Source organism: Galeopterus variegatus, unplaced genomic scaffold (assembly GCF_000696425.1).
Source record: "Galeopterus variegatus unplaced genomic scaffold, G_variegatus-3.0.2 Scaffold662, whole genome shotgun sequence".
NCBI classification, from domain to species: Eukaryota; Metazoa; Chordata; class Mammalia; order Dermoptera; family Cynocephalidae; genus Galeopterus; species Galeopterus variegatus.
In genome coordinates this window covers 86,437-109,257 of record NW_007726773.1, presented here as the reverse complement: position 1 = coordinate 109,257, position 22,821 = coordinate 86,437, and the positions used below count along the sequence as shown (strand labels likewise).

At 39.5% G+C, this 22,821-nt stretch overlaps 1 protein-coding gene across 1 annotated transcript in view; it reads left to right on the top strand.

The window, feature by feature from the left end:
• COG3 (component of oligomeric golgi complex 3) overlaps nucleotides 1-22,821 on the top strand; it is a 69,108-nt gene that overhangs the window by 21,224 nt on the left and 25,063 nt on the right. Inside the window, exons 11-17 of the mRNA XM_008571124.1 lie at nucleotides 156-247; nucleotides 1,356-1,495; nucleotides 5,409-5,569; nucleotides 10,480-10,585; nucleotides 14,845-14,969; nucleotides 17,572-17,661; nucleotides 21,237-21,357. Coding sequence (XP_008569346.1) covers nucleotides 156-247; nucleotides 1,356-1,495; nucleotides 5,409-5,569; nucleotides 10,480-10,585; nucleotides 14,845-14,969; nucleotides 17,572-17,661; nucleotides 21,237-21,357 — 835 coding nt within the window. The remainder of the gene's footprint in view (nucleotides 1-155; nucleotides 248-1,355; nucleotides 1,496-5,408; nucleotides 5,570-10,479; nucleotides 10,586-14,844; nucleotides 14,970-17,571; nucleotides 17,662-21,236; nucleotides 21,358-22,821) is intronic.

Here is a 22,821-nt window from a genome sequence, read left to right as displayed (position 1 = left end):
CCATTGAAAACCAACAAGTTTCTATTCTTCAATAAGTTGTTTTATGAATATATAAGCATACTTTCTTTGCAAATATAATGTCAGCTTTATTTCATAAACGTTGGAAATGTTGTATGTCTTTAACTGTAGGTGGTGTGTGTGTTTGTTTACTGCAGATTCGCAGTGGCTGTGCTTTTATGGTCCATGTATGCCAGGATGAGCACCAACTTTACAATGAATTTTTCACAAAACCGACATCAAAATTAGAGTAGGTGGTACATGGAATCTAACTCTTGATAAGACTTAATATGTTAATGACCATAGTGGATTAGCATGTTATAGGAGTATTCTGTAATTCTGAGTGTTTTAACTTTTATGTGTGTAAACAGAATATCATTGGGTGGGACAGTGGTTATTTTAAAAATAAATGTGCAGCTTAAAAGCCAACATACTCTCATATTGTTTGTAATATAATTATGGAGACATTACGGTATGAGAGCAAGCATTCTATACAGGGAACTACATATTGGGATGTAGATCTCCTTTTCTCCACTAAGTGCAATAACTTGGTCTAGCTAAAAAATTCTATGATTCTAACCCAATGAAAGATAACTTAAAAATACAGACACTAGTTAATAACTTTTTCTTAATTTTTCTGAAATTATCTTTCAGATCTGTTGTTAGCCACTTTGGTTTCTTCATGTTGGCTATTTTGACTCTTAGAAAGATTCCAAGATTGTGACTCATAATGTGGAAGAGAAAAGTGTATTTTTAAGGTTTTGGTTGGGGTAATCACTTTTGATGAAATAATTATACATGGATGAGTACTATTGACAATATAAGAATATAGACAACTTAATTTTTTCTTTTTGAATGTCTAAAATTTCTCAAAGTACTTGGTGAATGTCCATAGTACTTTGTGTTTTGTTTATCTAAATCTATAAGTATTCAAGAATTTTAAATCTTTTTTGAGGAAAAAATACCGTTTGATTTACAGTGAAGTAGAATATAAAAGATAAAGTCTACTGAAATATTTTTTATTTATTATTTTGAAATATTTTTTATTATATATGAAGGACATATATAAAATTATTGCCAAAATAAATAAAAGTTGTAATAGGTTGACTTTTGGTTGGGAGTAGCTAGTTCGAATTGACTGCTGTGGATTGCTTATTGAGTCTGAGCTTTTAAAGCAAAAGCAGTTTACAGAATTGCTTTCAGCCTTTCACTTCTCATTCTGTAATGTTCCCAGATACTATTTTCCAGTAGATATTTATTACTTTTATTGGCTGGAAGAAATCAATGAGGCCTTTTAAACTATTAGAAAATCCTGAAAAGATTACTACTAATAACCATGTTTTATTCTTTTATTTTAGTGAGCTTTTGGAGAAACTGTGTGTGTCATTGTATGATGTCTTCAGGCCATTGATCATTCATGTTATTCACTTAGAGACTTTATCGGAACTTTGTGGGATTCTTAAAAATGAGGTGCTTGAAGATCATGTACAGAACAATGGTAAATAAGTGGTACATTTTAAAGGTCTTTTTAATTATGCCTGTAGCTCAACCAATTTGAAAAAAATTAGTCTTCCTCCCACTCCTCCAATACATAAATTTAATATTTTTGAAACTTGGATTGATGCCTTCCTTGCCCATTTTTGAATCAAGATACACCTTTTACTATGACAAAAGATACAAATTAAATAGGGAAAGAATTTTTAAAATCTGGGTAAAGCTAATAATAAAATAATTATGGTCACTTTTATTTCTGGCATCTGGAATCCAGAGAGAACTGACCATTGCTTTGAGTTAGGCATTTCTTCAACATTTACCAGAATACGTAAAAAGTAATCGACTATACCGCATACCTTTGATTAAAAAACAGGAACTACTTTAGCATACATACAGGGAGATGATTCTTTTTTTCTTTAAGTTATAAATAAAGAAAAGCAATTCTCTGGATTAGCTCTGTTTTATTCACTTGGTACGTTCTTCAGTATAGTATTTGATTGTCATAGAGAACGTGATTTTCCTTTTTTATTAAAATTTATTTTATTTATTGAATCAAAATCGATTATACATATTTTGGGGGTTGAACATTGAGATATGTTGATCAAATCAATATTACTAGCATATGGGGCCGGCCCGTGGCTTACTCAGGAGAGTGCGGTGCTGGTAGCGCTGAGGCCACGGGTTTGAATCCTATATAGGGATGGCTGGTGCGCTCACTGGCTGAGCATGGTGCAGATCACACCGTGCCAAGGGTTGTGATCCCCTTACCGGTCAAAAAAAAAAAAAAGTTGCTAGCATATGTATTGTTACAAATTGTAATTATTCTTTATGCCCCTTGTGCAATCTCTTATCTCCCCCTCCCCCCTCTAATTACTCTAGATTTTTTCCCTCCTTCTGAAAGAATCATGGTTACTCTGTTAATTTGTGGCCTAGGTGATCTATCTAATGCTGACAGATGTGATTGGGTCCCCCAATATTATCATAGAGCAGATGCTGCTTCTGTCACTCTGAAATGGGCTTTGTGGAAAGAGACATCCTCTGCTTTTCTTTGACTCTGCTGGTGACTCTCCTTGTGTGAATGCACTCCAGTGGTTGGTGGACCATTTGCGTGGTGCTTGTGGTGTCTAGTTGCTTTTGTGGCAGCCATGGTTATTGTGGAGGCTGCAGTGGGCCACCTACATGGAAGTGCTGTTACTGGTATGCTCCTTGGCACTGGTGGTATGCCTGGTTGTGGGGTGTGTCTGGTCCCCTTCTCCATGTCTCTGGTCCCTGGGCAGGCCCCAAGTCGCTGGTGTCATGTGCCAGGTTGTGGGAGGTGTGTCCAATCCCCTTCTCCATGCCTCGGGTCACCAGGTGAGACCCAAGGAGCTTGCTTGGTGTGCCTGGTTGGGGGAGGGGGTTCCAGTCTCTTTCTCCATGCCCCAGGTCTCTGGGTGGGCCCTGAGGCACTGGCGTGGCATGCCTGGTTGTGCGAGGAGGGTCCAGTCCCCGTCTCTGTGCCCCGGGTGAGCCCTGAGGCACTGGCATGGTGTGCCTGGTTGTGGGAAGGCGGTCTGGTCCCCTTCTCCATGCCCTGGGTCCCTGGGTGGACCCCGAGGCTCTGGCACAGTGTGCCTGGTTGTGGGAGAGAGATCTGGTCCCCTTCTCCGTGCTTCGGGACTCCGGGTGGGCCCTGAGGCGCTGGCGTGTTGTGCTTGGTTGTGGGAGAGAGGTCCAGTCCCCTTCTCCATGGCCTGGGTCCCTGGGCAGGCCCCGAGGTGCTGGCATGGTGTGCCTGGTTGTCGGAGGAGGGTCTGGTCCCTGGCTCCATACCTTGGGTCACTGGGCAGGACCCAAGGTGCTGGCTAGGTGTGCCTGGTTGTGGGAGAGAGGTCTGGTCCCTTTCTCCATACCTTGGGTCCTCAGGCCAGCTCCGAGGTGCTGGCATGGTGTGCCTGGTTGTGGGAGGAGGGTCCAGTCCCCTTCTCCATGCCTCGGGTCCCGTGCTGTCCCCGAGGCACTGGCACAGTTTGCCTGGAAATGGGAATGGGGTCTGGTCCCTGGATCCAAGCCTCTGGTTCCCAGGAAGGCCCCAAGGTGCTGGTGGTGTGCTTGGGCTGGAACTAATATTTTGTCCTTTGCTTCTAACATGGGGGAACTTCCTGTGGGAACCAGTACTTGAGCTGTGTGGTTGTTTAAATTGCTACTTTGCTGCTGTTTCCCTAGGGAAGGCTTTTTGTGCAGCTCAGAGTTTAATGGTCGATCTTATAGGTGCTTCCGGCTCTCCAGAGACTCGGTGGATCTGTGATCTGTAGAATCTCTGATCTGGGCCTGAGTTTTTTCATCAAACTGCACCGTATGCAATTCTGCATTTCTGACCAGTCTCCTCTGAGTGGTCTTGCACTGATTGGGCGGCAGGTTGTCTGTCCTTGCTGTGTCCTGGTGTTCCCCTCTCCCTCACCGCCCGTGCTCCAAACACTTCTCATGGGATGGGCCATGTGCTGGTCCCTTGTGATGACTCACTGGCCTCTGAATGGCTCCCTTTTTTTTCAGTTGTTCTGGCTCTTCTGCTCTCACTTCTGTGTGGGTCCATGGGAACCCTATTAGTGGTCTTGCTGTCCTGGGGGCCACCAAGGCCCTCTCTGCCCTGTAGCCTCCAAGTAACTCCATCTGAAGGGCACAGCTGCAGCTTCTGCCGGCTCCCACTCCATGCGCTCAGCAGCTCAAGCCTTAAAGCAGCTGTGGCCCGAAATGCTCAGAACAGCTTTTTCTTTCTATCATCGTAGTTTTTCCCGCCTTCATGAACTCCGCAGGTCTCTCCTCCTCTTCCCCTGAGCTCCAGCAGCCCCAGCTTGGCTGATGTTACATTTTTATAGTTGTAAATTGGTTGATTTGTGGGAGAGAGTGACGCTGCGGACTGTCTATTCCACCATCTTGACTGGAACCATCAAGAACATGATTTTCCTAGTGATACGTCCTTAGGTACCTTTAAAAAATACCCTTCAAGGGCTGACCCTGTGGCACACGTGGGAGAGTGCGGCGCTGGGAGTGCAGCAACGCTCCCGCTGAGGGTTCGGATCCTATATAGGAATGGCCGGTGTGCTCACTGGCTGAGTGCGGTGCGGGCGACACTACACCAAGGGTTGCGATCCCCTTACCGGTCACGAAAAAGACAAAAAAAAAAAAAAAATACCCTTCAAGTAATCACTTTATTGGGAGAATTTATTGTCCTTACTCTGGCTTTCATGGGTAGACCCTGTGGGTTTGTCACTCTTCCAGAGTTATTCCACTGTATTTAGTTTGTTCTAAGATGTACATTTTTCTCACATTTTAATGCTTCTGAATTTAAGATGATTTTTTAATGAATGTGAATATTTTATGTGATTATGTAGTGTCTCCAAACCCCCAATACTTGGAAAGCTGTTACTGAATTACTGTTGTGTCTTAACATTGATGGCATCTTAGAAATGAAAAAATATTATATAAACTCATATTTCATATTTTATTTTTTACCCATTTTTTTTTTTGGCGAAAATGTTAAAAAGTCATTTAATATTTATGGGACTCAATTTATTTGTAAAATAGGGATGATAACCCAATTAATAAGCTGCCTTAGTGTTCTATTAGGATTGATCTGAAGCTGTATTAAATAACTTTTAAAGAGCACAAAGCACTCTTCAAATTCAGATTTTATTGTCATATTATTAACAAATAATTTTATAGAGTCCCAGGAAGGAGGATTAATATTGAGGAAATTGAAAGACGCATTTATTGAAGGTTTCTAAGGTCACTGAGTCACACTGAAGTTTAATACAACCACAGTCTCTGAAGCAGAAGTGGTTCATACTGTTTCTGAACAATTTAGTAATATCTTTGCTTCTTTAAAATAAAGTATTTTTCTGAATCTAAAGGAATGGTTGATTGTACTTTTTTATCAGCTGAACAACTGGGGGCATTTGCAGCTGGAGTCAAGCAGATGTTGGAAGATGTACAAGAGCGGCTTGTCTACCGAACCCATATCTACATTCAGACAGACATCACGGGCTACAAACCAGCACCTGGAGATCTGGCGTATCCTGACAAGTTAGTCATGATGGAGGTAGGTTCTCCTTACTTAATCTCCTGCCTCCCTACTACACAGCTTTTAGATGTTTTCGACTAGTTAAAATAGGATTTTGCCTTTTAATCCTCCCACAAAATGTAAAATCAAGATAAACTTGCTATAAAAGTCATAGGAAATAAAATTTTTAAAATTTGAACAGAAATAATTTGTTAGGTTGTGTTTAAGTTGTGTTTTAGAAACATCCTATTCAGTTCTCTCCCCTTTGCCAGGAAATACAGATTCTCAGTCTTTAAATTGAATTAGTGCTCCCTGTGATTTCTCTTTTTTCTTTATAAGTGGCATAGAAGAGGGTTGATAACATAGGAATCACCATAGTTGTTGGTGATGACCCAACTCTGTGTCATGCTCTCCTAAAAACCCTGGAGGCCATCTCCTCAAAATTGTACAGTACTAGTGTCTAATTTACATAGTTTGAAGACTTAGGTTTATTTTGCCGATTTTTCAGTTCCATATGTATCTTCATTATCTTTGAGTTCTGGACAGAGTTTAAATAAGGCCCATGATAATCAGTGTTAAAACAGAATTAGAACCTAGAGCTTTTTTAATGGAAATTTTCAATTATAAGCAAAAGTAGACACAGTAAAATAATAAATCCTTACATACTATTAACCCAGCTTCAACATGGCCAACCTTGCTGCATTTATACCTCCTTACTCCCCTTCTCTCTAATTGTTGTAGAGCAAATTCCAAACTTCATTACAATCAGTAAATATTTCAGGAGGTAACTCTAAAAGGTAAGGGCACTTTTATTTTTAATACAACCATAATACAGTTATCACACCTAAAAATATTGTAGTTCCTTAATATCTTCACATATCCAGTGGAGTCTAGAATTTTTTTCAGATTCACCAATTGTCAATGTTTTGTCATGTTAACTTTACTGTAAATATGTGTGTATGTTTTGTTGCTAACCATTTGAAAGTAAGTTGCAGATATCATGACATGTCACTCCTAAGTACTTCAGTTCTTAATCTCCTAAGAATGAAAACATTATCCACATAACCATAATACTATTTTTACAACTAGTGAAATTAACTCTAATTCAACAATATTGTTTCTATTTAGTCCATATTCAAATTTTCCCAGTTTGTCCTTCAGATACCTTTTATAACTAGACCAAAAAATAAAAATAGTGGGATCCAGTTGAGGTTACTGTATTGCAGTTGATTTTCATGTCTCATTAATCTCTTTACATCAAATTCAGACTCCTTCCCTCCTCCACCCCACCTATTTTTTTGTTTTAATGACATTGACTTTATTGAAGGGACCAGGCCAGTTTTATTTGTAGAATGTGCCATATCATGGATTTGTCTGATCATTTTCTCAGTTTAATTTTTTTTTTGGGGCAGGAATACTCCATAGCTGCTGTGTACTTCTTACTTCATTACATCAAAGGCACATAATGTCAGGTTGTTCCACTCTTGGTTAAGGTGGTGATTGTTAGCTCTCTTCATTATAAAAGCTTATTTCCCTCTTTGTAATTAGTAAGTAATTATGGGATGATACTTTGAGATTATGTGAGTTTCTCAACATCTTTTCAGCCAGTGGTTTTAGCGTCATTGATGATCCTTGCCTGGGAACCATTTATTATGTTGGAAATAGCAAAAAGGTGATTTTTCTCGTCTGCCATTTCTTCTACCTTTATTGTTGGCATTCCGCTGTAAAGAATTAATTTCCCTTTCTCCCTCCTTTTTCTTCTTCTCCCCACCCCTGCTAAATGCAATGCTGTACACTAGTAGATTATTTTTTAAAAGGTTAATATATTATAACCTACTGCTACATTCTTTTGATGCTCAAAATTGTCCCAAATTTGGCCAGTGGAAGCTGCTTAAGGCTGGCTTCTCTTTCCTTTTGACATGTCCCTATAGTCTTTGAGTACTTCCTTGTGTTTTTTTTTTTTTTAAACTCTTTTATTGGGGTATAGTTTGTATTACCATACAAGTCAACCATTTAAAGTTTGTAATTCAGTGGTTTTAGTATATTCACTGATATGTGCAACCATCACCACCATCAATTTTAGAACATTCCCATCATCTCAAAAAGAAACCCCATACTCTTTAGCTATCACCCTTCTACCCCAGCCCTAGGCAAATACTAATCTACTTTCTGTCTGTCTAGATTTTTTGTTCTGGATATTTCATATGAATGAATCATATAAAATGTATTCTTTTGTGATTAGCCCCTTTTACTTAGCATAATATTTTCAAGGTTCATCCATGTTGTAGCATGTATTAGTACTTCATTCCTTTTTATGGCTGGAAATATTGCATCGTATGGATATGTCACATTTTGTTTATCCATTCATTCATTGATGAGCATTTCAATTGCTTCCACCTGTTGGCTGTTACCTATGTTGCTGCTATAAACATTTGTATATGCGTTTTTGTGTGTACATGTATTTTCATTTCTCTTGGGGTTATGCCTAGGAGTAGAATTGCCAGGTCATATGGTTTAATTGTTTGAAGAACTGCCAGACTGTTTTCCAAAGTGTCTACATGACTTCACATTTCCACTAGCGTATGAGGGTTTCATTTCTCCACATACCTGTCAACCTTTGTTATTATCTGACTTTCTGATTCTAACCATCTTAGAGATTCTGATTTGCATTTCCCTGGTGACTAATGATGTCAAGCATCTTTTCATGTGTTTAGTGGCCATTTGCATATCTTCCTTGATGAAATGTTCATTCAGATCCATTGCTCATTTTTTTTTTATTTTTTATTTTTAAAAGATGACCGGTAAGGCGATGTTAACCCTTGACTTGGTGTTGTCAGCACCACGCTCACCCAGTGAACTAACTGGACATCCCTATACGGGATCTGAACCTGTGGCCTTGGTGTTATCAGCACCACACTCTCCCGAGTGAGCTGTGGGCCGGCCCCCATAGCTCATTTTTTAATTGTATTATTTTTATTATTGAGTTGTAAGGGTTCTTTGTTTATTGTGGATACAAGTCTATTATCAGATATATGATTTGCAGGCATTTTCTCCCATTCTGTGTGTTATCTTTTCTCTTTCTTGGTGGTGTCCCTTGAAGTACAAAAGTTTTCAGTGTTGATGATGTCTAATTTATCTAATTTTTCTTTTGTTGCTTATACTTTTGGTGTCATATACACCCCATCATTATAGCTTTTTGTTTTGTTTTCATTTTTGAGCACTTCCTTACTTCCTGGCACTACAAGATACTTTAGGTGCATCTTTTATATTTCCTGCTTCAGTCCTAGAATCAGCCATTTCTTCAAGAAGTCCTGATTCCTTTTATTGAAGAATGGTATTAGAAAACAAGATCTGGGTGCCAGGTGTGCTCATTGCTTCTGGGGTGTTGTTACTTCTAAGCCCTCTCAGTTGACAGAGCAAAGAAATACAAGTGTGTATACTAACCCATTCCTACTGCTCCACATCCTCACCAGCATTTTAACTTATTTCAGTACCTAGACTGATAAATGTATAATAATAGGTATGTTTGTTTTAAAGTGAACAGGCTGGAAATATGCCGGCCTGTTTAGTTGAATGAACTTACATGTTGTTTTAAGAATGTTCTCCTAACTTTCATCCCTTCTCCTGACTTTTGTTTAAATTACTATATTTGGGCTAGTTCTATAAATTATTTATAGGTTACCTTTTTTATAATTTGTAAAAATCAGCTTTGCAGAGGAAAGATGCATGATTGGTAGGGCATGTAGTATTGGGGCTGTTTGGTTTTGGTCCAGCTTTTATTATTCTTCAGGCTCATAGCAGGAATTATCTTTCTGTGTCTGGGTATTGCTAATAATAACAGGGAGTAGATGGATTGTCCATTTGCAGGAGTTGCCTAGAATCTGAAGGCCACAAAGTAGGTATGATGAGAATAGGTCTGTTTCTCAGCCTGATCTAGGGAAGGTTCTCTCTTCTTCCTCTGCCCTCCGGGACTTCATTATAAATATCAGTTTCTATATTATAGATAGAATGCCTGTTTTAATAGTTTTGTCTGATAGGATTTTAGATGATAAAATTTACTGTGTGCCCCCCTCCCAGTGTAATTTAGTGATATATTTAGTATGTGTATTCAGTTATTACATGACTAGTATCCTGGATGCTTCCTCATATAGCAGACCTTTTGGCTTAAGGGTACCACTTGCAGTCAATAGGCTTGCTTTGTTTTTCCTTTGGTGAGGGGCTGGGTTAGAAGAAGGGTGATCTGTCTGTGCTGTCTGTGTGCATTTAAGGATTAGCTATACTTTCCAGTTTCTGCATGCAGAATGTGTGGACTGACCTGGGTGATATGGAGCCTGTCTCCTAAACAGCTCTCTGGCCTTTCTTTTTGGCAGTAACTAGGTGTTCCTCATTTTTGTGTATTTCCACCTTTATAACCAATGTAAGTTAGTGGGATATTCATATTAATTTAGTAGCTAGTGTTCTGTGTATATTATATGATATTCTCTTGGCACTGAGGAAGGGTTAAATAGTCACACTATGTAACTTCTAAAAATCTGTGTGAAAAACAGCATACTGCAGCTATTGTCACATAATGAAAAAGCTTGTTATTTGATTGGCCAGTTACTTAACAGAAGCATTTTTGACATTCAGAATGTATCCAATCTTTTGCTTCTAAACTTTAATTTGAAAAGTATACTTCTTATATGAGCCTTTTATATTTGACCCTTTAGTAGACACTTTGTATTGGTTCTGAAATAAGGTGAAAAGGCAATGTATGTGTTTATGAGAATAGAGTTACCACATACTCATTTAACTATTTCATTTCCATGTATTGTTGTGCCATAGTTCTTTTAATTAGTTCATTTAATTTACTAACTAGTATTTTTTTTACTTTGTAGAAAGAACATGTTCGTATTGCAAAACACTGCTGATAACTACACTTTAATGTTCTTTCTGATTTCTCTATGCAGCAAATTGCACAAAGTTTAAAAGATGAACAGAAGAAGGTACCTTCTGGAGCTTCGTTTTCAGATGTTCGGTTAGAAGAAGCAGAGTCTAACAGTCTAACAAAATCTGGTAGGTTGTGATGCCTTAAATTCCAAAATTTATTTATTCAGTTAATAAACCTTTATTGACAACTTGTCATGTCCCAGGCATGAAAAAAAAACTTGTGCCTTTGAGAAGCTCAAACTTTATGGGAAGAGACTGACAAGACACAGATGTAATTCAGTGGTGAATGACATGCTGACAGTATGTACAGGGTACTTTTGGACCATGGAAATTACGAAGGGAATGAACTCTGAGTGCAGGATGGTGGGTTCAGTGTGAGGTGTGGTGTCTGAAAGCTGGCATGTGTTTATAAAGAGCTTAAGAGAGCCAGGTGAAGTAAAATTGTTTAAGATAGACAGACTGGATGGTTAGAGCACAGCCTTGTAACACCAAGGTCAAGGGTTCGGTTCCTCGTATTGGCCAGCCACCAAAAAAAAAAGAAAGGATGGCATGTAGGAGGGCATCCAGGAATAGAAAACCATGGCTGCTTTGGGGAAGACAAGCAGTTTGGTGTGTTTGGGCACTGGTTGTATGTCGGGAAGGATCAGGTAAGATAAGCCAAATTGTGATAGATGTCATGTGATAGTCTCATGGACTTTGAACTTCTAGCTAGTATAGTGTATCAGGATGATTGCACCATTAGATTTGCATTTTTAAAAGGATTGAGTGGCTGGGACTGGGGTAAAATATCATTGACAGAGATGTATGGGATAGTTTGGACTAGGATACATGTTATACAAGGAGCAAAATTGTCTGAGATTCACCCTGGATACTCAAGAGCAACCTAGACCATAAGCTAGATGGAAAGTAAGGCATTCCCCTCCCCACCCTGCTGTAAGAGTAACACTAAGACTCAGCTTCCCATGGGACTGACTGGTAATAAGGGTACTGTAACTCCATGGGCTTTAAAGTTTAAAGAGCCCCAACTACCCCAGGATTATAGCCAGGTTTAGGTCATCATCCCGTATTCTAAGTCAACTCTATGAACAGTACTGGTACCCCAAATCCAGATTGCCAAGCAGCCTGGGTAGTACCCATGTGACAAAGCCATTTTATCACGCTTACCCTCTAGGGAGGGAGAATCACAGAGGGTTGAATTTCCTGCTCTGCAAAAGATCCTGTGCCATGTCCTAGTATACCTCTTGGTCCTAGTAACCCTCTTTAAGAGTTATTGGAGAGAGCAGAATATATCTCTTGTCTTGCCAGCCCTGGCCTGTGCATTTTCCCTTTCCCCAGTAAAGCCTATTTTTTAACCTGTGCCTGGTGTTACAATGAAGAGTTGTTGGCAGAACTGTAAAGATTGGTTAGGAGGTTTTTGTGTTTTTTTCATTTAAAAGATAAGTGGGGGTTGAATGAGGGCATTGGTGGAGGGATTTAAGGAAGTGTAGAGATGAACAATATGGTTAGAATTTGATGACAGTACATGTGGGAGCTAAGAAATAGTTGAGTAAGGCCCATGTGGAACAACTGAGAGGATCTGTATTATATGGATCTAGAACTATGCTATCCCATGTGGTAGCCACCTGCCTTTGAGCTTGTGTTATGTGGCTAGTCTGAATGTGCTGTAAGTGTGTAAAATACACACCAGATTTCAAAGACAGTGTGAAATAAAGAATGGAAAATATCTTAGTACTTTTTATATTGGTTACTGGTTAAAATGATATTTTGGATATATTAGATTAAGTAAAATATATTAAAATTAATTCCACTTGTTTCTTTTTACTTAATGTGGCATTTTAATGTGTCACATTTATGGTTCACATATTTTTGTTGGACAGCATTGCTCTAGAGCTATAAAGAGAAGGACTGGTGTAGAAATAAAGATGGAAGAGTAGTTGGTGCTTTGGACTTGTATAAGATCACCCTAGGACAAAGTAGAGCAATTGTAGCAGAAGTCTAGGGAGAGAAACATAGCAGATGCTGATGGTAAGGAGCAAATGGGGGTAGAGGAATGTGCCGAGCTGACTGAGAACAGCCAGCGAGGTCAGAGGCAAGCAAATGAGAGGGTGTGATTGAAGACAGAGAGACAGAGGAGGGGTTGCTGGTGTCGATTGAGAAAACAGAGGAGAAAGACGAAATCACAAGAACACTGTGGTTAGAGTGGGGTACTAAGTTTTAATACTTGAGAGGGAGTAGTTTGGAGTAAGAAGAAAGTCTGTAGAAAGAAATAAGAAAATCTGCCTGAGGGGTAGGGGTGTGAGGATGGAAGTGAAAGTCTTTGAAGTTGAGAAGGTCAAGGATGACCACGTGGTTGTCCATACAGTTATCAGTGTTATCAGAATGGTGATAGAATTTAAAGTGGAAGGCAAGAAAGACTCCGAATCAGGTAGGAATGGGAGCAGAAAGAAAGTATAATCACTTTTCCTGGCTCCCAGGTATGTTAGAAGTGAGAACGCGAAGCCTCCGAAAGGAGGGCTTTAAAAGACATGATGTTTATGGTGTAGAATGAGGTGTCAGGACACATTGGCAGAGGGACCATTGTGTGAAGAGACTGTTTATCAGTACCTTCAAAAAGCGTAGGCGTTATTCTCTTTGTAGAGCAAGTGAGGAGGAGGAGAAGCCCTTGGTGGATGGTAAAGAGGACATGCAGGGGGACCCTGGGAGAAGCCCTGGTTCTGGGGTTTGCTGTGCTTTTCAGAAGAGGAAGCCAGGGAGCACTTGCCTTTTGATGAGTTGCCGTGGATGTCAGCTTTTTCTAGATCAACTGTCAGTTACACAGGAAAGTGAAGAAAATGAACGGACAAGCTGACTTCTGGCTTTAAACACATTTGTTTCACTAAACTTTTATTTGGGGTTACTTTTTTGGCTCTTTATTTTGAAGGAAGGATACTGAAGACACCATAATCCTTAGGAAAACTATAGATACTTAATCTCTAAATATCTTTTTTTTTTTTTTGTCTTTTGTCTTTTTCCGTGTCCGGCAACGGATCGCAACCCTCAGTGTTGCCCCCGTACCGGACCGGGGACCGGCAACGGGATTGCAACCCTCGGTGTTGCTCCCGCGCCTCGCTCAGCCAGTGAGCGGGAACCGGTCTGTATGTGGGATCCGAACCCTCGGGCGGGAGCGCTGCCGCGCTTCCCAAGCGGCGCACTTATCCAGTGCGCCACCGGGCCGGCCTGTTAATCTCTAAATATCTTTGATAGAATTTGTTTATTCTTTTTCTTTAAGAAGTTTTAAATAGAGTAGATCTTAGTGTAAAGTAAGACCTTATGGAAGAGATTTAAAAATTTGGGCTGCTGCAGGAAGTGCCCCAAGCTCTTCTGAGCAGAGGCGGTGGGGGGCCTCAGGCCTTGGCCATCCCCTCTCACCCCCCTGACACCTGCAGCCAGTCCCGCAATGACCAAGACACCGCTGGAAGCCCCCTGGTCTCCCCTGCAGGAATGAGGGGGGTGCCATGAGCCTCAACCTCACCCCTCTTCCTCTTACCCTATTTCCTTCCCCCTTTCCCCTTCACCCCCAGCTGCTCTCCAACAACATCATAGAATGTAAAAAAATATTAATAAACTTAAAAAAAAATAAAATTTACTTTCATCAAATTCATAAAAAAAAAATTAAAAAAAAAAATTAAAATTTGGGCTGGCCAGTTAGCTCAGTTGGTTAGAAGGCAGTGTATAGCACCAAGATCAAGGGTTTGAATCCCCATACTGGCCAGCTGCACACACACACACACACACAAAATTATACAACTATTACTTGGTTTTGAAAAAAATACTTACAAAAGTATAAAGTGAAAGCACTAAGCCTTAACACTTGTTCAGTGGAGCGGGGAGCCTGCTCTGGCCACTTGGGAACTGGATGTGCTAAGTAGACCTGTAAATGAAACAACTCAGGGCATGGAAGGCAGGCTGGCAGGCTAACCAGCTTTGATTAATTTCCCTGTTTAAAATTGCTTTGTTTTCATGTCACTCCCGTACCTCCATTGGTTCCTACTTGCTTCCATATTACTACATATAGATCTGCCTCCTTTTAAATGGCTGCATTCTATGCATATGCTGTTCATTTATTGCATAAAGATTCTTGATCACAGTTTGGGAAAAGCAATTTGGGTTGAGCATATATATGATGCTGGAATGTATATATTCATGTGTGTTCTTACTTATTGTGTTAAATCTTACCTGTCACTGATTTAGATTTCTTATGGCATTCTTGATTAAAGTGAGGCTGTAAAAATTGATACCCTCCAGCTATTGATAGCTAATGAGAATAAACAGTTTTTATTTGTCATGTAAATTATTGTAAACATCCATGTGTGTGAAATATGTCTTCTTTTCCATTTGGGTTTTAGGTTCAACAGAATTCCTCAGTCCTAGACCACAGACCACAATTTCTCCAGCGGATCTTCATGGAATGTGGTATCCTACAGTTCGAAGAACTCTTGTCTGTCTCTCCAAGTTATACAGATGCATAGATGTATGTGTGTAAATTCTTGTATTTTTACTGTGAATTGCTTGCCCTTTTCGTTGGATTCATTTTTATTTTACTTTAAGATCTTGGTATGGTATTTGCTTGATATTCTTATTTATTAAAATTTTTATTTTTTGGCAGCTGGTTGGTATGGGGATCTGAACCCTTGACCTTGGTGTTACCAGCACCACACTTGAGCTAACTGGCCAGCCCTGTTTGATATTCTTAGAGTCATGATTTTTAGATATGGTGGTAACTTGAAGGTCAGTCTAATTTAGGGATTACTAATCTGAGCATTCTATAGGTCCTTAGAATCTACTAATGGGCTTCGGGTAGTCTGTGAATGCATTGAAATTGTGGGTAAAATTTTGTATGTGCGTTTGCGTCTGTTTCTTTCTGAGGAGGGCTATACCTTTGATTGATTCTCAGAAGAGTCCATGACCGCAAATAAGTTTAAAACTACTAATTAATGTATCTGCCTTAGTTTGTAGATGAGAAAAAGAGAGGTAGAAAGCTCAAGTGATTCATCCAGTGTCACACAGGTGTAATATATGTTTAGTATTAAGTTTTGTATTAAATGCAACTACTTTAATGTAGTTTGGCACTCAGTTTGAATCAGTGTCCTTAACTAGTATGATTACATGTGTTTCTAACCATGGACTAAGTTTAGTTACTTGCTGAAGTTATCGGTACCCTTCTTAAAAGCACCAACTTAGACTGTGAGTTGATTTCAGGGGACAGTGTTATTTTCCACACTCAGTTTAATAATATGGTTATAATTCCCTGCAACATCAGATTTGTCCACAATTATTTGCTGTCAGTGGTTTGTTGCTAAACCAAAATAGTTTATAAAATTTGATGGCTTTAATTTACTTTTTTATTATTTTGATTGCTACCAACTGCATGTAAAGAGAGAAATGATTAAATATAATAATCATGTAAGAATTGTCCAGATGTACTATTTTTTAAGAATATGGGTCAACAGGAGTATGCATATTACTCTCACACTACAGAGATATTACGTACCCCAGAGTCCTAGGACTGAACAAGGTTGCACAGTTGTTTCATAGAGTCATAAATACAACTCTGTATCCAATTTAAATGGTATAGTTGTTGGTGTTTGTGCTTGGAGATTTTGAAATGCAACCAGAAGTGCCTTTTGCCAAGTTCTGGGACTTTTAGAGGTGAGGCCAGATCACCTCTACAGAGTTAGATGTCCCAGCCTTTTTGTCCCACTGATGAGATCTCATCCAGAGGGAGGTTTGGACATTTGTCATCTCTTCTTCCTCAGATTTCCCATGAGGTATATCGAATGATGGCATTAGGCTGGGATTCAGAACCTTCTAACAGTGGAGCCTGGATCCCAAGGCAGATATGCAGGAGGCATATTCCACATCGAACCTGTTGTCCTCACAGACTCTAGGGAGTAAAGCCTCTTAGGCTATTTTACAGAGATTTCAGCCAAATAGTAGGTGGGCCAAAGGAGGTCACTCAGCCTTAGGCTTGCCTATTCTTGTTTCAGCTAGCTCACATCCAAATCTTAACTGTCTCAGTCCTACTGGTCAAAGGTGAGGAAAGAAAATCCAATGACAAACATATGAAGGCTGAGCAGGGGAAGAAGAGGGTCTTGGTCTAAGCTGCTCATCTTTAGCCTTCCTAGGCAGGGTCAGTGACCCAGCAGGAGGCTGCCCTCATCTCTCCTTCCTACAGGAGCCTCATGGGAAAGGACAAAAAGAGAATAATGTCAAGTAGGAGACATTGGCTAGTCCAGGGCCCTGGACTATGGCTTCTAAATAAATATCTTGCTCGGATCCATCCATATCCGTTCCATTACAGGTAGAATGAAGACAGGGAAGCAAGGGGACTGATAGGAGTCCTGGCCCAACCAACATGTCACATCTCTGGGAAGATAAAGAAATGGCAGAATTAAACAAGAACCATCCTTCACATATCATTTTGTAACCTGGGTTTTTTTTTTCACTTAATTATATTTTATAAGAATTTCACCACCCCTTCAGCATTCTTTGATTTCATGCACAGTATTCTATAATTTAGATTTACTATTATTTTATTTGTCAGTTTCCCACCGTTGAACATTTAGGTGATTTCCAATTTTTGCTGTTTAAAATAATAGTGTGATAAAGAGCCATGTGCATGAATCTTAAAATACATTACTGATTAATTACTTGGGATAAATTTTCAGTTTACTGACGTTTTGTTTCAGAGTTGGCTTTAAAGCTTTTAGAAAGCAGCCCCACAACATAAGATTATGTTGGAGTGAGGGCTCCATGAGGTCAGAACCATGCCTGCCTGTTGACCACTGTACTTCCTAGCATCTAGCACAGTGCCTGGCATTGAGTAGGTGCTAGTAAATATTTATTGAAGGATCACATCAGTGAAAGTTTCCAGAGATGAGTGCACATTACAAACTGGGTCTAGAAAGGTTGCATGGGAATAGAAATTTCCAGAAGGAATAATACCGGTAATTAATTAATCCCATGATAAGGGCAAGCAAGCATTGTTTGCTGCACTCACAGCCTAGAATTTTCTTTTTTTTTTTTTGTTTTGTGAAGTGCAACAGGCTGATGTTTCTCTTTTATTCCACCAGAGGGCAGTGTTCCAAGGATTATCACAGGAAGCATTGTCTGCCTGCATTCAGTCCTTACTTGGAGCATCAGAGTCTATCAGCAAAAACAAGGTTTGATGAAGTGTTAGGTGAACCTATAATAATGTTGAGGAATATAAATAGCATTTATTTATAGACAAGAAATTAAAGGCCGTTTGGCAGCGAGCTTTTTGTTTAATATGATTGAATTTTGAGGCCCTTTGAGAGAAGCAAGTACTAAATAAAGCCTGCACTGTATAAGAGAGTTCAGCTTTGCTAAGGTATCAGAAATGGCACTTAGGTTGTAAATTCTGTGGGGTGAAGGTTTCTTGTTACAGCTTTAGCAACTGGGGAAGTGGTACTGCTGGAATACCAAGAAAGTATTTCCAAGGAAACATAGCAATTTATGATCATCCATACAATGATGTTTTAAATAGTTGAATGTTCTCACTCAACTGAAGGAAATCAGCCAGTCAGTTTGAAGACAGGAAGTTGTAGCCCTTGAGATGTGTGACTAGAAGTCGTTGCCATGACTACATGCCTTACAGTTTCTAATCAGGAAGGGATCTGGAGCTGAAAGCTGCTGCATGTGCTTCTCCCATGGCCCCTGAGATTTTTCGTCAGAGTAGAGCATGGTCAGAAGTGTTGCTCTGCTTAACTCTCCACTTAAAATACTTGTTGCCTACAAGGAGGAATCCATGGGGGCTGTTCCCAGCCAAAATTTCATTGCTGCTTGGAGTGTTCAAAACCTGTGAATATTTCTTGACTCCCACATTTACAAACTTGATTTCTGACTTCAAGACTTTAGATAAGTTAAAAAAAAAAAATCTCCCTACAAAAGAATTTGGGATGTTGTTGCTAGAAAAGCTCTCTTTTTGTTTATGACCACTGTATTCTCCTGTTCATGGAATGGAGAGTTGAAATGAAAGTTTGACGTGGGGACTAGAAGAGGATGTAAATAGAGTTATAGACAATCAGATTTAAGTTTTAAAAAGTATTTCCAAGTCTGAGCTCTCACATTTTTTACAAGAGGTGAAATTAGGAAACACATGTCTAATATTAGGGAAATGGTTAATTGTAGCATACTCCATATAGTGGAATATTACATGGCTATTAAATTTTTAAAAATGAAACAATAAAATTAAATATGTTAAGGCAGAAAGAAAAGTAGTATAAATCAGATACACAGTATGGCTTTAACTATGTAAAAATGCATCGAAGGAAGTGTGTAACAGTGAAAGCTTTTGGGTGACTATGGATGATTTCCCCCCCTGTTCCCTACACATTTCTTTACTTTCCAGATTTTCTTTTCTTTTTTTTTTTTCCTTTTTGTCTTTTTTACTGACCGGTAACGGGATCGCAACCCTCCGTGTTGCGCCCGCACCGCGCTCAGCCAGTGAGCGGGAACCGGTCTCCACATGGGATCCGACCCCTCGGCGGGAGCGCCGCCACACCCCCAAGCGGCGCACTCTCCAGTGCGCCACCAGGCCCTACACATTTCTTTAATTTCCCGACTTTCATTTCTTTTTTTTTTTCCTTTTTGTCTTTTGTACTGACCGGTAACGGGATCGCAACCCTCCGTGTTGCGCCCGCACCGCGCTCAGCCAGTGAGCGGGAACCGGTCTCCACATGGGATCCGACCCCTCGGCGGGAGCGCCGCCACACTCCCAAGCGGCGCACTCTCCAGTGCGCCACCAGGCCGGCCCAACTTTCCAGATTTTCTACAGTGAGCATGTATTTCTTAGATCATCAGGAGGGAAAAAAAAACGACCTAAGTAAAAAGAGTTTATATGCTAATGTCCTCTTGTACCACTGTCCTCTCTTTAAGGGAGGAGTGAAAAGCCTTTTACTCAGTGTTTTGCCCTCATTATCTATAGTCCATCTTCTTTTATCTAATTCTGTTTCCTATATATTATAAGGGGCTTAAGTATATGTGAGGAAGCCCTCAATTTGGTAAGCATTAGCTTATTTATTTTCAGGGCTAAGTATGTGTACTTTTTTTTTTTTTTTTTTTTTTTTTTTTTTTTTCTTTTTTGTTCCGTGTCCGGCAACGGATCGCAACCCTCAGTGTTGCCCCCGTACCGGCCCGGGGACTGGCAACGGGATCGCAACCCTCGGTGTTGCTCCCGCGCCTCGCTCAGCCAGTGAGCGGGAACCGGTCTGTATGTGGGATCCGACCCCTTGGGCGGGAGCGCCACTGCGCTTCCCAAGCGGCGCACTATCCAGTGCGCCACCGGGCCGGCCCTAAGTATGTGTACTTTTGACTTTTTTTTTTAAAACTTTTTTTTTTAAAGCTTTTTGAAAGTGATCAATGAAAATAGCTTAATCTGTTAGAGAGTTTTCCAAGATTTTTAAGACAGGAAATTGTTCTTACATACTTAAATTGAGCACCTGGTCTGTCAGCAAATGTTTCTATTTGCTGGATTATAACAGCTTTAGTAAAGTGAATAAGATCTATATGACACTATTTTTAGCATTGGTGTTGTTAGTTCTTTTAAAAATAGAGCAAGTATTCAAAACATGTAGCATTTCCTACTTATCTGATGCTCTGTGTCCCAGAATGCAAAGTGAATTTCCATCACATAAGTCATACTTACATTGATTGTGTTTATTAGGAATGGGAGAGAAACTAAGGAGGAGTCACATTGTTTAATAATCCCTTTAGGGGGCCGATCCCGTGGTGCACTCGGGAGAGTGCGGCGCTGGGAGCGCAGCAGCGCTTCTGCCGCGGGTTCAGATCCTATATAGGGATGACCGGTGTGCTCACAGCACTCACTGGCTGAGCGTGGTGCGGCCGGTCTCAAAAAGGACAAAAAAAAAAAATAAAAATAATCCCTTTAAAATTTATATTGCTTACTGAAGGGTAACTATCATTTTCTAATGTAGTATAAAAAATTTCATTAGAAATATCTTCAAAATAAGATTCTGCCCTAAGTAGTAGCAAGAAGGAGCAAATACAGCCTTGCTCTTATTAATGTACAGACTCTTTCCTGAAATGAGAACTATGATTATTCACTATTTGGGATTGGGTCAGAGCTAGAATCACAAGGCTCTTGTGGACGGGTCCTAAAAAGGCAAAAGGACATGTAGGACCCTCAGGGTATAGACAGTTGGTGCTCTGTTGGTGGCAGGAGAATCCAAAATGGTGACCTCAAATCATTTTACATTTGGAGGCTCCTTTTGCACTTTTTTATGAAAATGAATATGTCTGATGTTCTGGATATTGAAATGTCTGTGACCAAATAGTGGAAGCCATTTTCCTGAAAAGAAACTAGAAAGCCAAGAGAGGTCAGCAGGCTCATACTTTGAGCTTTTCTTTACCTCCTGCTCGTTTTGACATTAGGCTGTGTCATCTTGTTTGCCTCTGCACCAAGATAAAATAGATTTGGTTTCTTTTTCTGAATGTGCTGCTTTATAGCCTTTTGTCTGACTTTCTTGGATTTCCTAAGTAGAGCAGATGACATTGTTAATGAGAGTTTGAAGTAAGATTTTTATCAGATAACTCTAACATGGGTAATATGGGGAGAGTTTATTGCATAACAAAAAGTGTTGGCACTGTAAGATTGTAAACCTAGGTAGATTAATGTTGATTAATAACATATGTGTTTTATATGCTCCTATTTTGATTTAACCTGTGATAATATTCATTTTTCTTTCTTACAACTTAGACTCAGATTGATGGACAACTTTTCTTAATTAAGCACCTTTTGATTCTTCGTGAACAAATTGCTCCATTTCACACTGAATTCACCATTAAGGAAATTTCCCTGGACCTCAAGAAAACTAGAGGTACTTCGTTATCCTAGTTGGCACAGTTGGGCATGTTTGACTTGTCCAGATGTGTCAGCACAGGTTATGGGTTTATTTTATGTTCATCTGCAATTATTTTGCATGCTTTGCTTGCTAAATATGTTACTTGTTCATACTAAGCTGAACTATCAACATCCTAATTACTTCTGACTTGCTGTGTTTTCTTTATGAAGGGTTAGTTCAGTTTGTAATATAGTATTACCTCTCTTAGATTCTGCCACATATTACTATAACCAGTTAAAAAAATGAAAAATAGTGTAAACTAAATAGTAAGTGTTAGTTAATTAGGATGATTTAAAATACTGAGTTGAATTTGTCAGTTTTTGAAAATTCAGGAAGCCATCCGAGTAAAATGGGAAGAGAACTTATCTAACAGTCTGAAAGAGTCAAGTTTTGCTTCTGGCCCATCATTTCCTAGCTCTTGTGTGATCTTGGGTGGGTGTTTTGGCTGCTGCTTCTCCACTGTCCTCTTAGGTAAAATGAGCATAACCAGCTTGTCATGATACCTTCACCAGGTTATCAACATCATTGAGAATGGAAATGAATGGAAATGTATGTTAAAATACTTTGTAAGTTTCAGGTGCTTAAATAAACTTAAGTGGTATTGTTTAAATCAGCTGGTTGTTTAGTAATCATGTAGGTAGGGTCTTTGAGTTGGTAATAGACGTTGCATCATCTTGGGACGGATGATTTATCCATCCTAATGATTTGTCTCTGACTGAATTAACAGTAGATGATTTCTAAAAGATCAAAGTACAGTTGGCCCTCTGTATTCATGGGTTTTGCATTTGTGTATAGAAAATATTTGGGAAAAAAAATTCCACAAAGTTCCAAAAAGCAAAACTTGAATTTGCTGTGTGCCGAATACTATGTTGAATCCATGTGAATGAAGTGATGTGCAGACATTTTATTAGGTATTACAAGTAATTTAGAGATGATTTAAAGTATACGGGAGGATGTATGTAGGTTATATACAAATACTGCACTATTTTATGTCAGGGACTTCAGCATCCATGGATTTTGGTATTGGGGGTAGGGGGTGTCCTGGAACCAATCCTGCATGATGCTGAGGGAAGACTGTAGTTACTTTCTAAGATGTTGATCTTAAGCAGTTAAGGATATACAATAAACATTTCTCATTTCCCTTAATTACTTACAAATTTATATAAACTTTATCTTTCTTAACCATTTCTAAGAGATATAAGCTCTGAGTAATGAATTAACTTCTCTCATGTATTGGGGCAATTGAGAAAATAGTTAAATTATTTTCTGTTTTCTGTAGTTCAGAGGAACCCCAAATATAGGATTTCCAAGGGTAGCAGGTTTTTAGTTCCTGAATTGCTGTGCTTATCTGATAGTGGACTTGGTTTAACTCAACTGAGAGTCAGCATGGCCTCATGATGAGTCATATTAAAACAGTTTGCTCTTTTTCTTTTCCTCATG